Source organism: Equus przewalskii, chromosome 6 (assembly GCF_037783145.1).
Source record: "Equus przewalskii isolate Varuska chromosome 6, EquPr2, whole genome shotgun sequence".
In the NCBI taxonomy this organism is placed as follows: domain Eukaryota; kingdom Metazoa; phylum Chordata; class Mammalia; order Perissodactyla; family Equidae; genus Equus; species Equus przewalskii.
This window is the reverse complement of record NC_091836.1, coordinates 34114288-34132383: the sequence shown is the minus strand read 5'-3', so window position 1 is coordinate 34132383 and position 18096 is coordinate 34114288. Positions and strand designations below refer to the sequence as shown.

Here is an 18096-nt window from a genome sequence, read left to right as displayed (position 1 = left end):
GCCCAGTCGTTTTGCACCATCCTCTCACCTTCCAGCACTATATCATGAGTCACTGCTTTTACAATGCGATTTCTTTTGCCTCAATTTCCCAACTACTCTTTTCCCCAATCCAATTCCCATTTTGTCTCATACTACTGCTTCTAATCTTCAAAACTCAGCTCAGGAAGTCTTCCCTGTCCTTCCGCTATGTCATACTGCCAATTTTGGGTTCAAAACACAGTTTCTGTGCTCCCATATTGTCTTGTAATTTTTTCTTCTAATGATATAAGAAATATTTTTTATTTTACTTGAGGTTTTTACATTTATGTTGATGAGAGAAATTAGTGTAGCGTTGCTTTCTTGTAATGTCCTTGTCCGGTTGGTATTAAGGTTAAACTGGCCTCTATAATTATTTAGGAAGTATTCCCTATTTTCCAATCTCTGGAATATTTTATGTAAAACTTGGTGTTATTAAAAAACTATGTAACTAGTAAAAACTATGGTGTTATTTTTTCCCTTAAATATTTGGCAACTAACATTTACTGAGGACACACTATTTGCCAGATTCTGTATTTAGCACATATACATGTTCTCTCATTTAATCCTCACAGCAACTTTATGAGGTATGTACCATTATTATCCCTGTTTTATAGAGAAGAAACTGAGGCTTAAGGAGATAACTTTCCTAAGTCACACAGCAGATAGGTAGCAGAGCTGGGACTTGAATACATCTCTCTCCACATTCTTTTTTTTTTTTTGAGGAAAACTAGCCCTGAGCTAACTGCTGCCAATCCTCCTCTTTTTGCTGAGGAAGACTGGCCCTGAGCTCACATCCGTGCCCATCTTCCTTTACTTCCTATGTGGGATGCCTACCACAGCATGGCCTGCCAAGTAGCCCCATGTCCGCACCTGGAATCCGAACCGGTGAACCCCAGGCCACCAAAGCAGAATGTGCGAACTTAACCGCTGCGCCACCAGGCTGGCCACTCTCCACGTTCTTAACCACATCCTATACTGCCTTATAATACTTAATATATGGCATTACAATTATCTATTTATTTATCTGCTTCCCCATTAGTCAGTGAAATCTACCTAGTAAGATCCTTGAAGAGTGGGATCATGTCTTTCTGTTTTTGCACTTCCTAAGTTTAGCATTATGTCCATCACTTAACAGACACTCAATAAATAGCTGCTCAATAAATGAATGAAAACATATCATTTGATTCTTATAACAACTAGGTGAGGTAAAGCAGTTATTATCAATTCCTGTTTAGAAAGCAGATGTTTGTTTATTTCAGAATGCTAAAGTGGATTTAAGTTAAATCATATATCCTCCATGCAAAGAAGGCATAAGTGATATAGTTTCTACAACAAGGAAAAAGCAAAAAAATAATTTTTAATTATTTGCAAACTATCAACAACAAGATTTAATTTTCTGATACCATCTGTAAGACAGAAACCTTCATATTTTCGCTAGGGTCAAGAGTATAAGTACAAGAAGAAAAACGTTATCCAGTGAGAAAAATTGCAATAAAACAAAAGCTTTAAATAAAAAAGCTTTCAAAGAGGGTCAGCAGTATAGCTGAAGAAAAATCCCCATTGACTATGCCATGTGGTAGGTACGTCATAAGAAGATTTAGGTTAGACAGAAAAACGCCCACAACGGGACGTCTTGGCTTCAGTTAAATGAACTGAACTAAATTTCCATTGTCTTTTGCCTGATGAGTCTGTAAAATGCTTACATATGGGCACTACAGAACTGAAATGTTTTTTGATACAGATCAGATCATAATTACGGCTAAACCACCAGGTTATAGTTTAAGACAAATCTGTCCTACATATAAGAACGCACTTTCCGAGAGCCAACGTCCTCAGGTTCTGAAACTGTTATCCAGGCAGATTATATATTACAGTCCTAAAGAAGATTAAGAACAGAAAAGAGCCTTGAAATATTTAAATAGAATCCTGCCTAAAGGCTGCCCTAGACAATCTCATGAGGATTTTTCCAAGCCTCCTCTACCCTAATCCAAAATACACATATACACACACACTTTTTTATTGCAGCAGTTTTTGTCAAGTTACTTTTAGGACAATAGTGTTATTAACCTATCACAAGGGAAGAAAAGCATGTGAGAATAAAAACATACCAAAGGAACTATTAAACACCTCACAGGAAAACATTCTCACCAGTGGATTGCCACACAAAAATTTCCAAAGTCCTTGTACTCTCTAACGTAAAAGAAAGAGGATATTCAGGAGCAAGGGGCCCCTTACAATGCAGATATCGCTTAGGCTCCCAAAGTCAAATATACTAATGATTAAAAGTTTGAAAAATTAAGAAACGCAGAAAGAACAGAAAAAAATGATTTTTTTCCCATCATCCAAAGACAATTCCTTTTTTTTTTTAAAGATTGGCCCTGAGCTAACATCTGTTGCCAATCTTTTTTTACTTTTTTTTTTCTCTTCTTCCCAAAGCCCCCCAGTACATACTTGCATATTCTAGTTGTGAGCGCCTCTGGTTGTGCTATGTGGGACGCCACCTCAGCACGGCCTGACGAACAGCACTAGGTCCATGCCCAGGACCTGAAGTGGTGAAACCCTGGGCCACTGAAGCAGAGTGTGCAAACTTAACCACTCAGCCACGGGGCCAGCGCCCCATCTCACTTTTCATGTAGCATTAGAATTGTTATTTTTGTCTCCTTTTCTCCATTTGTTTGGCCTCCCTTGGTGCTCATCCTATTCACTATGATCATCATTACCATTATTATTATCCTCCTCCTCCTCTTCATCATAATCACTACCATCATCATTGTGGTAGTAATAGGTACTATTTATTGATTTTATTACATGTCAGGTACAACGTAAAGTATTTTACATAAACTTCTCCATTTAATTCTATCAACAACCTAGAAGATAGGAATTACATTGTTATAAATTATTGTTATATAATTATATTGTTATAATTTTATTATTTATTTGAGTACTCTTTTTTTGTGGTTAATCTGGCTAAGGATTTTCAATTTTGTTTGCCTTTTCAAAAAACCAACTCAGTTTTGTTGATCTTTTCTATTTTTTTGCTATTCTCTAAGTCATTTATTTCTGCTTTGATCTTTATTTCCTTCCCTCTGCTAACCTTCAGTTTCTTTTCTTTTTCTAGTTCCTTCAGGGGTAAGGTTAGGTTGTTTATTTGAGATCTTTCTTTTTTCTTTTCTTTTCTTTTTTTTTTGAGGAAGATTAGTCCCTGAGCTAACATCCGTGCCTATCTTCCTCTACATTATATGTGGGACGCCTACCACAGCATGGCTTGCCAAGCAGTGCACATCCGCACCCAGGATCCAAACCAGCGAATCCCGGGCTGCCGAAGCGGAATGTGCACACTTAACCGCTGCACCACCGGGCCGGCCCCAGATCTTTCTTTTTTCTTAATGAATGCATTGATAGTTACAAACTTTCCTCTTAGAACTGCTTTTGATGCATCCCATAAGTTTTAGCATGTTGTGTTTCCACTTTTGTTTGTCTCAGATTTTTTTTATTTCTCTTTTGATTTCTTCTTTGATCCATTGGTTGTTCAGGAGTGTGTTATTTAATTTCTATGTATTTGTGAATTTTCCAATTTTCCTCTTGTTACCGATTTCTAGTTTCAAACCATCTTTTCACTGGAAAAGATACTTGATATAATTTCAATTTTCTTGAATTTGTTAAGACTTTTTTATGGCCTAATACATGATCTATCCTGGAGAATGTTCTGTGCATTTTTGAGAAGAATGTGTATTCTGCTGGTGTTGGACAGAATGTTCTGCATAGATCCATTTGGTCTACAGTGTTGTTCAAACCTGCTGTTTCCTTTTTGATTTTCTGTCTGGATGATCAATCCATTGTTAAAGAGGGGTATTAAAGTTCCCTACTATTAATGTATTGCTGTTTATTTTTCCCTTCAGTTCTGTTAGTATTTGCTCTATGTATTTAGGTGCTCCTATATTAGTTCATAAATATTCACAACTGTTATATCATCTTGATGAACTGATCCCTTTATCTTTATATAATGACTTTCTTTGTCTATCATGACCGTTTTTAACTTATGGTCTATTTTTTTTTATATAAGGACAGACACTTCCGCTCTCTTTTGGTGACAATCTGCATGGAATATCTTTTCTGATCCCTTTGTTTTCACCCTATGTGTGTCCTTAAAGCTAAAATGAGTCTCTTATAGGCATCACTTCCCTCTTGAGATGGTATGATATTGGCAAAAGAATAGACAAATAGGTCAATGGAACAGAAATAGACCCACATAAATGAAGTTAACTGATCTCTGACAAAAGAGAAAAGGCAATACAATAGAGCAAAGATAGTCTTTTCAAGAAATGGTACAGGAATAACTAACATCTATGTGCAAAAAAATAAATCCAGATATAGACATTACACTCCTCACAAAAATTAACTCAAAATGGATCACAGAGCTAAACATAAAACACAAAACTATAAAACTCCTAGAAGATAATACAGGAGAAAATCTAGGTGACTCTCGGTATGACAATGACTTTTTAGATACAACACCAAAGGCAAGATACATGAAAGAAATAATTATAAGCTGGACTTCATTAAAATTAAAAAATTATGCTCTCTGAAAGACAATGTCAAGAATGAGAATGTAACCCACAGACTAGGAGAAAATGTTTGCAAAAGACATATCTGAGAAAGGACTGTTATCCAAAATATACAAAGGGCTCTTAAAACTCAATAATGAGAAAACAAATAACCCAATTAAAAAATGGGCCAAAGACCTAGGAAGAAACCTCACCAAAGAAGAAATACAAATGGCTAATAAGCATATGGAAAAGATGCTCCACATCATAAATCATTAGGGAACTGCAAAATTAAAACTATGAGATACTAATACATACCTATTAGAATAATCAAAATCCAAAACCCTGACAACACCAAATGCTGGCAAGGATGTGGAGCAACAGGAATTCTCATTCGTTGCTGGTGGAATGCAAAATGGTAAAGCCACTTGGGAAAAAAGTTTGACAGTTTCTTATAAGAGAAGAATCCAGCAAACACACTCTTACCATACAATCCAGCAAACACACTCCTTGCTATTTATCCAAAGGAGTTGAAAACTTATGCTAACACAAAACCTGTACCTGATGTTTATAGCAGTTTTATTCACAACTGCCGAATCTAGGATGCAACCAAGATGTCCTTCAGTAGGTGAATGGATAAATAAACTGTGGTATATCCAGACAATAAAATATTATTCAGCACTAAAAGGAAAGGAGCTATCAAGCCATGAAAAGACATTGGAGGAACCTTAAATGCATATTAAGTGAAAGAAGCCAATCTAAAAAGGCTACACGTTTGTATGATTCCAACTATGTGACATTCAGGAAATGGGAAAATAATGGAGACAATAAGATCAGTGATTGCCAAGAGTTGAGGGAGAAATAGATAAACAGGTAGAACACAAAGCATTTTTAGGGCAGTAAAATTATTCTGCATGATACTATAATGATGGATACATGTCATTATACATCTGTCAAAATTTGTAAGAATGTTACACACCAAGAGTGAATCCTAATGTAAAATATGAATTATGATGTGTCAGTGTAGGTTTATTAGTTGTAACAAATGTACCACTGTGGTAGAGGATGTTGATAGTGAGATAAGCAATCCACGTATGGGGCTGAGGGTAAATGGGAACTCTGTACTTGCTGCTTAATTTTGCTGTGAACCTGCAACTTTTCCAAAAAAATGAAGTCTATTAAAAAAAAACATAGCTCTTAACCATCTTTCAATATTTCTACCCAGATCAAACATAGTTGTTTCCACTATGGATCAGAAGGCAAACCACTGCCTGATTATTTCTAAAACTTAGTTTCCAAAATCATCTTAACTGATAATTTAAGGCTCACAATGAGGATTAAAAAACTCACTTTTCAATTTTCTTCCTATGTTCTTTTTGCCTTTGTTGTTCTTTTACTTGTTCTCTTTCAATATCCATGAAAAGTCGTCTATATCTCAGGTATTGCTTTTGACGCTAAAGGAAAGAAGTTAAAATTGTTAAGATTCTGCTCTCAGAGGACTTTCCAGGGAAGGAAAACAACTTTGTGCCATAGACAAAAAAACTAATGATACAGAAGTCACATGGAAATAAGTCCTTAATTTCCTTCTATTTATAGTGACTCAAGATAATATCGCATACAGCAAGAGCTTTATATTTTCAAGCACATAGCTACTAGATGTTACTGACAAATCAGAGAAAGAACTACTAATTTAGTTTGCCCTTAATATAGTCCCTTGTCAACAGGACTTGAATAAGATTGTATTTGATATGATAAGATATATCTACTATACTTACTTTGAGTTCCCAAGTAGTAAGTACCACAGAAGCAGGAACACAGAAAGCATATGAGAGGCATTTTATAACAGAACAATAGTCACTTTAACTTTTCAAAATTAAAACCACACCACAATAGCATGCTCTAAGCCTAGCATGGAATGGTGTGGAAGAGGGAAGGACTGAGGAATATCAGAGCATCATACTTCTAAAGAGAACAAAGTACAATAAAAGCAAGTGCTGCCATCCTGTGTGTGATCTGTTCATACTCCGGATTTATATATTTTCTTTTAAGGACATAAGCTACTCAAAGGTTACTAGTATACACGGACATGTTTTCGCCCTTTGAGCAGCTTGTATTCCTTCAGTAAAAAATATTAAAACTCTAATAGTTCTCAATATGGAGGATACATGACAATCATCAGTGGCATTTTTTTTTATTGAGTTCATAATAGTTTACATCAATGTGAGATCTCAGTTGTACAGTATTTCTTGACTGTCACCACATAAGTGCTCCCCTTCACCCACTGTGCCCACCCCCCCAGCCCCCTTCCCCTGGTAACCAATGAACTGTTTTCTTTGTCCATGTATTTGGTTATATTCCACATATGAGTGAAATCATCTGGTGTTTGTCTTTCTCAGACTGGCTTATTTCGCTTAGCTTAATTCCCTCCAGGTCCTTTCATGTTATCACAAATGGGATGAATTTGTCTTTTTTACGGCTGAGTAGTATTCCATTGTGTATATATACCACATCCTCTTTATCCAATCATCAGTCGATGGGCACTTGGACTGCTTCCATGTCTTGGCTATTGTGAATACTGCTGCAATGAACATAGGGGTGCATATGTTATTTTGGATTGTTGATTTCAAATTGTTTGGGTAGATACCCAGTAGTGGGATAGCTGGGTCATACAGTAGTTCTATTTTTAGTTTTTTGAGGAATCTCCATAATATTTTCCACAGTGGCTGCACCAGTTTGCATTCCCACCAGCAGCGTATGAGGGTTCCCTACTCTCTACACCCTCTCCAACATTTGTTAATTTTAGTCTTAGTGATTATAGCCATTTTAACAGGCATAAAGTGGTATCTTAGTATAGTCTTGATTTGCATTTCCCTGACGATTAGTGATGTTGAACATCTTTTCATGTGTTTATTGGCCATCTGTCTATCTTCTTTGGGAAAATGTCTGTTCATCTTCTCTGCCCATTTTTTGATCAGATTGTTTGTTTTTTTATTGTTCAGTTATGTGAGCTCCTTATATATTATGGAGATTAATCCCTTGTCAGATATATGATTTGCAAATATTTTCTCCCAATTGGTGCATTGTCTCTTTGTTTTGATTCTAGTTTCTTTTGCCTTGCAGTAGCTCTTTAGTCTGATGTATTCCCACTTGTTTGTTTTTTCTTTTGTTTCCCTTGTCTGAGAAGACATGGTATTCAAAAAGATCTGTTTTAGTTCGATGTCAAAGAGTGTACTACCGATATTACCTTCCAGAAGTTTTATACTTTCAGGACATATCTTCAAGTCTTTGATCCATTTTGAGTTTATTTTTGTGTATGGCATGAGATAGTGGTCTACCCTCATTTTTTTGCATGTGGCTGTCCAGTTTTCCCAACACCATTTATTGAAGAGACTGTCTTTTCCCTATTGTATCTTCTTGGCACCCTAGTGGAAGATTAGCTGTCCATAGATGTGTGGTTTTATTTCGGGGCTTTCAGTTCCGTTCCATTGATCTGTGTGCCTGTTTTTGTACCAGTACCATGCCATTTTGATCACTATGGTTTTGTAGTACATTTTGAAATTAGGGATTGTGATACCTCCAGCTTTGTTCTTTTTTCTCAGAATTGCCTTAGCAATTCAGGGTCTTTGGTTGCCCATATGAATTTTAGGATTCTTTGCTCTATTTCTGTGAAGAATGTCATTGGGATTCTGAATGGGATTGCAATGGATCTGCAGACTGCTTTGGGTAGTATGGACATTTTAACTATATTTATTCTTCCAATCCACAAGCAAGGAATCTCTTTCCATCTCTTTATGTCATTATCAATATCTTTCTGTAACGTCTTATGGTTTTCATTGTATAAGTCTTTCACCTCCTTGGTTAAATTTATTCCTAGGTAGTTTATTCTTTTAGTTGTGATTGCAAATGGAATTGTCTTCTTGAGTTCTCTTTGTTATTGGAGTATAGAAAAGCAAGTGATTTTTGTAAGTTGATTCTGTACCCTGCAACTTTAGTGTAGTTGTTAATTATTTCTATTAGTTTTCCAATGGATTTTTGGGTGTTTTCTATATATTAGATCATGTTGTCTGCAAACAGCAAGAGTTTCACTTCTTCACTCCCTATTTAGATTTATTTTATTCCTTTCTCTTGCCTAATTGCTCTGGCTAAATCCTCCAGTACCATGTTGAACAAGAGTGGTGATAGTGGGCATCCTTGTCTTGTTCCTGTTCTCAGGGGGATGGTGCTCAGTTTTTGCCCATTGAGTATGATGTTGGTTGTGGGTTTGTCATATATAGCCTTTATTATGTTGAGGTAATTTCCTTCTATCCCCATTATGCTGAGTTTTTATCATAAATGGCTGTTGGATCTTGTCAAATGCTCTCTCCATCTATTGAGATGATTATCTGGTTTTTAGTCCTCAATTTGTTGATGTAGTGTATCACATTGATCGACTTGCGTATGTTGAACCACCCCTCTGTCCCTGGTACGAATCCTACTTGATCATGATGTATGATACTCTTGATGTATTGCTGAATTTGGGTTGCTAAAATTTTGTTGAGGATTTTTGTGTCTATGTTCATCAGCGATATTGGCTTGTAGTTCTCCTTTTTTGTGTTGGCCTTGTCAGGCTTTGGTATCAGAATGATGTTGGCCTCATAGAATGTGTTAGGAAGTCTTCCATCTTCCCTAATTTTTTGGAATAGCTTGAAAAGGATAGGTATTACATCCTCTCTGAAAGTTTGGTAAAATACCCTGGAAAGCTGTCTGGTCCTGGGGTTTTATTCTTTGGGATGCTTTTGATTACAATAAACAAATGGTCTTAATCTCTTTGGAAAGATGAGTTCAATCTCTTGATTGAAAAGAGATTGAAAGATGGTTCAACCTCTTTCCTTGTGATTGGTCTATTCAGATTGTCTGTTTCTTCTTGACTCAGCTCTGGGAGGTTCTAAGAGTCTAAAAATTTATCCATTTCCTCTAGGTTATCCATATTGTTGGCATATAGTCTTTTGTAGTATTCTCTTATAACCTGTTGTATTTCTGTGGAGTCTGTTGTTATTTCTCCTCTTTCATTTCTGATTTTGTATATCTGAGCTTTCTCTCTTTTTTTCTTTGTAAGTCTGGTTAGGGGTTTGTCAATTTTGTTTATCTTCTCAAAGAACTAGCTCTTTGTTTCACCGATCCTTTCTACTGCCTTTTTTGATTCAATAGCATTTATTTCTGCTCTGATTTTTATTATTTCTCTCCTTCTGCTGACTTTGGGCTTTGTTCTTTTTATAATTCAGTTAGGTGTAATTTGATATTGCTTATCTGGGATTTTTCTTGTTTGTTAAGGTGTGCCTGTATTGTGATGAATTTCCCTCTTAATATAGCTTTTGCTGCATCCCATATGAGTTGGTAGGGTATGTTATAATTTTCATTTGTCTCCAGATATTTTTTGATTTCTCCTTTAATTTCTTCAATGATCCATTGCTTGTTCAATAACATGTTGTTTAGTCTCCACGTCTTTGTCCCTTTCTCAGCTCTTTTTTTGTAGTTTCTGGCTTTATAGCATTATGATTGTTATTATTTCAATTTTTTAAAGTTTATAGAGGCTTGCCTTGTTTCCCAACATATGGTCTATCTTTGAGAATGTTCCATGTGCACTTGAGAAGAATGTGTATTCTGCTGTTTTTGGTTGGAGTGTTCTATATATGTCTATTAAGTCCAACTGGTTTAGCTTTTAATTCCACTGTTTCCTTGTTGATTTTCTGTCTGGATGATCTAGCCATTGAAGTGAGTGGGGTGTTGAGGTCCCCTACTATTATTGCGTTATTTTTTTTTTTTTAAAGATTTTATTTTTTCCTTTTTCTCCCCAAAGCCCCCCGGTACATAGTTGTGTATTCTTCGTTGTGGGTTCTTCTAGTTGTGGCATGTGGGACACTGCCTCAGCGTGGTTTGATGAGCAGTGCCATGTCCGCGCCCAGGATTCGAACCAACGAAACACTGGGCCGCCTGCAGCGGAGCGCGCGAACTTAACCACTTGGCCACGGGGCCAGCCCCTTATTGCGTTATTTTTAATATCTTCTTTTAGGTTTGTTAATAGTTGCTTTATGAACTTTGGTGCTTCTGTGTTGGGTGCACAGATATTTATAAGCATTATTTCTTCTTGATGGAGTGTCCCTTTGATCATTATATACTGCCCCTCCTTGTCTCTCTTTACCAGCCTTATCTTGAAGTCTAATTTGTCTGATAGAAGTATTGCGATATCAGCTTTCTTTTGTTTGCCATTAGCTTGGAGTATCATCTTCCCCTTCACTCTGAGCCTGTGTTTGTCAGTGGAGCTGAGGTGTGTTTCCTGGAGGCAGCAAATTGTTAGATCTTGTTCTGTAATCCATCTCACCACTCTTGTCTTTTTATTGGAGAATTCAATCCATTTATGTTTAGGGTGATTATTGATGTGTATTGATTAGTGAGGACTTAATGCTATCACTATATCACTTGTTTTCCGGTTTTCCTGCATTTCCTTTGTTTCTTGTCCTGTGTGTTTTGGTCTACTCACTGAATTATGTAGCTTTTTATGATGTGTTTCTTTGTTTTTTCCTTATTTATTTTTGTGTCTCTGTTCTGCTTTTTGGTTTAGTGGTTACCCTGAAGTTCATATTCAGAATCTTGTGTATAATATAGTCCATTTTCTGATGCCCTCTTATTTCCTTAGTCTAAACCAATTCAGTCCCTTTCCTCTTCCCCTCCTAAGTTGTTTTTCTCATATCTTATTCCAACTTGTGTTGTGAGTTTGTGACTAAAGTGACAAGATTGTCTTCTTTTTGGTTTTTTCCTTCCCTTTAGCCTAATCCTAGAGTTGAATATTTGCTATCCTATTCCGATTCTTCCTACCTATTTATCTCCTTACTCTGTGTTTTGCGACCCCTTTCTCCTTTTATTTCTTTTTCAGGTATGAGGGCCTTGAGGATTCCTTGTGGGAGGAGGTCTCGTGGACAGGAAGTCCCTTACCTTTTGTTTGTCTGGGAAAGATTTAATTTCTCCCTCATATCTGAAGGATATTTTTGCTGGATAGAGTATTCTTGGCTGAAGATTCTTGTCTTTTAAAGATTTGAATATGTCATTCCATTCTCTCCTAGCTTGTAAGGTTTCTGCCGAGAAATCTGCTGAAAGCCTGACAGGGGTTCCTTTGTAGGTTATTTTCTTCTGCCTTGCTGCCCAGAGTATTCTTTCTTTGTCATTCATTTTTGCCAGTTTTACTACTATATGCCTTGCAGTAGGTCTTTTTACATTGACAAATCTAGGAGATCTGGAAGCTTCTTCCACACGTATTTCCCCCTCTTTCCCTAGATTTGGGAAGTTCTCTGCTATTATTTCTTTGAACATGCTTTCTGCTCCATTCTCATTCTCTTCACCTTGAATACCTGTAATTCTTATGTTGCATTTTCTCATTGAGTCGGATATTTCTCGGAGACTTTCTTCATTTCTTTTTAGTCTTAGTTGTCTCTCCTCCTCTATTTGGAGCATTTCGACATGTCTATCTTCGATTAAGCTGATATGCTCTTCTATGATGTCCACTCAAGCACTCAGGGAATCCGTATTTTGTTTTATCTCTTCCATTGTGTCTTTCATCTCTAATATTTCTGATTGATTCTTCTTTATAGTTTCAGTCTCTTTTGTGAAGAAGCTCCTGAACTCACTGAATTCTCTACATTCTCTTTTACCTCATTTTTTTGATGATAGCTATTTTGAATTCATTGTCATTTAGCTTACATATTTCTGGGTTCTCAGGACTGAGTTCTGGGTGCTTGTCGTTTTCTCTTTGGTCTGGAGATTTGATGTAGTGTCTGATGTTGGAAGGTCAGCTCTTTCTCATTATGATATTATTCAGTTGCAGGTACAGCCTATCACCACTGGGTGGGGGTCGACAGCCACCCATTCTGAGCCCTCTGCCTTCAGCTGAGATCCCAGGGGCTGGAGCTGCACTGAGCGGGTGAGCGGTAGGGGTACTTTCTCCCATGTGCATTCCAGGATTTCTTGATCAGCTCTCACTCTGTGGTCTCCTGGGGTCTTGGCTTGACAAGGTCCCTCCATGCGAAAGCTTTCTCCCCATCAGAGGGCTTCCCTATAGGCTCCAAGGGCCCGTGGGAGTCCTGGGTGATCCCGTGAATGAGGGACCCCTCCCCCGCTCCTTCCCTCTCAGAGCCTCCCGCAGCTACCGCAGTCTTTAGGGGAGGGAGCCAAGTTCTCTCTTACCCCATTCCAGCTCCTCTGAGGGGGGTTCCAGTCTCTCCACCCTCCGTTGTGTGGCTGCATGTCTCTCCAATGTTTCTGTGTTGTTAGGATGTCTTCTGTTGGACTATGGATGTCCCTTTTTGTTGTATGTTGGAGGGGAGAGAGTCCCAGGCAAGTTCATTCCACCATGATGCTGACTCATCAGTGGTATTTTTTAAAAACACAGATGCCCCAGACCTACATTTTCAGATACTGATTCAGTATATCTGGTTTGAGTCCAGGCAAGCGTATTTTGAAAAAAGCTCCACATATGATTCTGGTACATGGCCAGTGTTAAAAACTATTGGTTTAAACTATTGAAAATTTAAAAAAGGAAACCATAAATTAAAACTCTTCCTTTAAATGAGTTATTGTGGCAAAGATCACTAACTGGAGAAATTCACTAGGATCAGAATCTATCAGATTTTACATCAAGGTACCCTACATCCTAGGAGTTTGGAAGAGAAGTCCAACATATTAAAATGACTCAAGCAACTTCTTTGCCTTATCTATGAAATAGCAGTATTAGCTCTTAATGTGTTAGGACACAACAAATTGTTTCCAATTTACATATTTATGTAATACTATTCTATTCACATAAACTGTTATATATACTATCATAGTATAAATACTGATGTCCAAAAGCAGATATCATTACATACCTCTTTCTTGTCTTCTTCTTGATCTACTCCAGACTGAAGTGCCAGTGGAGTTTGGAATTCAGTGTTCAATCCTGATTGATATTCATCATAAACCTGTTAGAATGTCCAGTCACACAAAATGAAAAACTGCCAACAGCTAGCCCCATGCATGCTTTTGATATTTTCATCTATTGATTCTTTTTTCCTGTAACCCTGAGCTCAACTGGATTAAAAAAACAAAAAAAAACCAATAGAATAAAATCCAAAAAGAATGAAAGAGAGCAGTTTTGAAGAAATTAACCAAATAAAAAACAATAAACCAAAGAACAAGATTCAGGTCAAAAACATGGATGAACTAATAACAAATCAAAATGTTCAGAATGAAACTTCTCCTAAAGTGAAACTGCTCTATCATGAGTGCTTGGGATTGAATCCAGGATAAAAAGCCAGATCCCTTAATATCTCAAATCTAGACTCAGTTTCAACTTATACAACTCTCTTGATGGGTGTGAGTCCAGAGAATAAAAGCCCGAAAGTATTATAACAATCAACTGATATGGCAGGGAGGAAACTGGAGGTAATTTCCCATATTACTAAGAAAGCCTTATGAAATAACTTGGTATACCTACTCGGACATTATACGAGGCAAATTATGATCTCTAACTTTTATAAATAAAAGCTTAAAATTAATTTTATCTGTTTAGCTTAAACGTTATTTATCTCTCAGCAATGCTGCAGGATACAAGATCACTATATAACAAGCAATTGTATTTCTAGATACTTGAAATGAACAATCTGAAAATGAAATTAAGGGAAAAATCCATTTATAATACCATCAAAAAATACTTAGGAATAAATTTAACAAAGGAAGTATAAATTTTATACTCAAACTTAAAAAACATTGTTGAAAGAAATTAAAGATGATCTAAATGAACAGAAAGTTATCTCATGTTCAGAACTGGAAGACTTAATATTATTAAGACAGCAGTACTCCCCAAATTTGATCAACAGTTTTAATACAATTTCCATCAAAATTTCAGCTGACTTCTTTGTAGAAGGTGACAAGGTGATCCTTAAATTCATACGAAAATGCAAGGGACCCAGAATAGCTCAGACGATCTTGAAACAGAAGAACAAAGTTGGAGGATTCACTCTTCCCGATTTCAAAACTTAGTACAAAGCTAGAGGAATCAAGACAGTGTGACATTGGCCTAAGAATAGACATATACATCAATGGAATAGAACTCAGTTCTGAAATAAATCCTTATATTTACAATCAATTGATTATTAACAAGAGTGCCATGAGAATTCAATGGGCAATATAGTCTTTTCAACAAATGGTGTTGGTACAACTGAATATCCACATGCAGAAGAATGAAGTTAGACCCCTACCTAACACCATATGAGAAAATTAACTCAAAGAGGATTACAGACCTAAAGGTAGGAGATATAAAACTCTTAAGAGAATAAATCTTCATGACCTTGGATTAGGTTTCTTAGATATGACATCAAAGCACAAACAACAAAAGTAGATAATTTAGACTTCATTAAAATTAAAAACTTTCGTGCTACAAAGCAAGCCATAAAGAAAGTAAAAAGACAATCCACAGAATAGGAAAAAACATTTGCAAATCATATAACTAATAGGGGACATGTATGTAGAATATATTATGAGTTCTCACATAACTCAATAATCAAAAGACAATCCAATTATAAATTGGGCAGAGGATCTAACAGATAGGTTTCCAAAGAAGATATGCAAATGGCCAATAAGCACATGCAAAGAGGCTCACCATTAACCATCAGGAAAATATAAATCAAAATTACAATGAAATACCACTTCACACCCATTAAGATAGCTATAATTAAAAAGATGGATAATAATAAGTGTTGGTGTGGACGTGGAGAAATTAGAAACCTCATATACTACTGATGGGAATGAAAAATAGTGCAGCCACTTTGGAAACCAGTTTGGCAGTTCCTCAAAAGGTTAAGCATCGAGTTACCGTATGTCCCAACAATTCCACCCCTAGGTGTATACCCAAGAGAAATGAAAACATATATCCACAGAAAAACTTGTACACAGTTGTTCACAGTACCATTATTCTTCATAGCCAAGAAGTAGAAACAATCCAAATGTCCATCAACTGAAAAATGGATAAAATGTGCCATATGCATAAAATGCAATATTATCCAACAAACAGGAATGAAGTACTGCTATATGCTACAAAGTCAATGAACTTTGAAAACATGCTAAGTGAAGAAGCCAGTCACAAAAGGCCATATTGCATGATATCATTAATATGAAATGTCCAGAATAGGCAAGTCTACAGAAACAGAAATCAGTGGTTGCCAAGGGCTGGGGGTGGGGATGAGGGGGGAAAAGGGAGTGGCTGCTAATGGGTACAGGAGTTTTTGGGGATGATGAAAATGTTCTAAAATTGATTGTGACGATGTTTGCACAACCCTTTGAATATACCAAAAAACTGAATTGTACCCTTTAATGGATTAATTGTATGGTATGTAAATTATAGGAAATCCTCATTATTCACATATTCCTTATTTGTAAATTGGCCTAGTTGCTAAAATTTGTAATTGCCAAATCAATACTCTTGGTGCTTTTGCGGTCATTTGCAGACTTGCACAGAGTTATGAAAAATCTGAGTTGCCAGATGAGCACGTTGTTAGCTGAGGTTGAACAAGGTGATGCTCTGCCTTTGTTTCATACTTCACACTGTAAACAAGTATCCTTTTCAAGTTTTACTTAGTGTCAAGTTTTCTGCATTGTTGTGCTTTTTGTTGGTGATTTCATTGTTTATAACGGCCCTTAAGCACAGTGCTGTAGTACTATCTAGTATTTCCAAGTATAAGAAGGCTGTGATGTGCCTTATAGAGAAAATAATGTATTAGATAAGCTTCATTCAGACAAGAGCTACAGTGCCGCTGGCCCTAAGTTCAATGTTAATGAATCAACAACATATATTAAATAAGGTGTCTTTAAACATAAAGACACATAAAGCAAGGTTATATATTGATTAGTTGACCAAAATGTGGTCAGAGGTTCACAGGAGCCTACCTCTGTTTCTCCCCTAGGAGCAATGGTTTGGTTCAGATTTGGTTCAGTGTACCTTTACTACAACAACAATGAAATTATTTTCTCCCTTCAAAAACATTAAAAAACCAACTTCCAGCACTGATGAAGGAATTACCCCACTATGTCTCTCTCTCTCTCACTAACTGTAACTAAAAATTCTAGGAAATGCAGCCCATGGGATCTGGAGAGTGTAGGGAGGGGGTGGGTATCTTGAAAGAAGAGTGAGCTAGAAAAGTAGGTCCCTTAATCCTGTGTATGAACTGGCACATATCCCAGAACCACCCCTGAACCATGTGTGCATGAAACAGACCTAAAAGAATACAATAAAAGCTTTGAGAACGGAACTAACACTGGACCCACTGTTCACAGAAAGTGAAACAGAACTTATAGGCTGAACTTAATCAGGTTGATCGCCTGCTAAAACAAACAAACAAAAAAGATGCAACATTCTTCAGAGAATTTTAACAGAAACCAGAGTCTCACAATATAATATTCAAAACGGGACCCAGAAGAAAAGGTGGCAAGAGAATCCAGAATATAGATCCAAAGAGAGACAACTTTTCCTCTGACAGTAGGAATAGGTTAAGAATGGCAAAAAAGTTAATGGTTGAAATAGTTATTGTGTGATGGCTTCCATTTTCTTTATGAAAGTCTGAGAGTATGGGAATATGCAAGAACTTTAAGAAGTGTTTAAGGTTGAGAATTATCAGTGTGGGCCATGAGAGGGGCGCTGACAAAAGGCAAATAAGAAAAATGCTAAGCAGCACTGTGGACCCAGCTGTGATCATAAATCTTAAGCATGAATGTGGTATAAGTCTACACTATTAAAGTGTTTTCTCCAATAAGGCTGGATTACTTGGGAGCCTAAGAGAAAACACTGATCCCGGGTAGAGGATTTTCAGGGCTAGTGTGGCAGAAGGACAAGAAGAGGTTCCCACCACCAACGCTGCACCCTCAATTGAATAGTAAGGGCTAGGTACACCTCTTCCACGCTCAGTTAATGCCATATACCACTAATTACGTTGCTTCATAATTATCTGCTTATGCGTCAGTCTCTCTTCTTTAGACTGTCAGTGCTGTGTCTTGTTCATAGTTGTATGTCTGATATTTAGTATCTAAATAATGGCTAACACCTAACAAGTGCTCAATAAATGTTTGATTGATTGACTAATTCATTCAAAACATATTTAGCAAGAGACTACCAGGTACCAGCACTGTGCTAAAGGCTGTCCATACACTCGCAACCAAAATAGGCATGGTGCTTCTCCTCATGAAGCTTACAGATTAGTGGGAAATGTGTTAAACATTATAAAGGAAACTGGACTCTCTCTTGCTAACTGAGGCCTAAATTTTCTGTTGACCCCACATCAGTTTTAGAAGAAATGAAAACTTGAATAATACATATGTAACCAGTAATCCTTAACTTGTGACATTTTGTTTTGCAACTGACCTTTTACCAATGTTCCTATTATGCTGATCAAGATAAAGACAGACTGACACCAGTGGTCAGACCACCAGACCATGTCTGCAGACCCTGTTTTTTGTTAACAGTCACTAGGGAATTTGG

General features: G+C 36.8%; 1 protein-coding gene across 7 annotated transcripts in view; it reads right to left on the bottom strand.

Moving 5' to 3' along the window:
- The window catches only part of CCDC15 (coiled-coil domain containing 15), a 76575-nt gene that overhangs the window by 16045 nt on the left and 42434 nt on the right, over positions 1 to 18096 (bottom strand). For all 7 annotated transcript variants that reach the window (XM_008535996.2, XM_070623365.1, XM_070623362.1 and 4 more), the window contains 2 exons: positions 13457 to 13549; positions 5913 to 6016 (listed from right to left, as the gene is read on the bottom strand). In XM_008535996.2, the coding sequence (XP_008534218.2) occupies positions 5913 to 6016; positions 13457 to 13549 (197 nt within the window). The remainder of the gene's footprint in view (positions 1 to 5912; positions 6017 to 13456; positions 13550 to 18096) is intronic.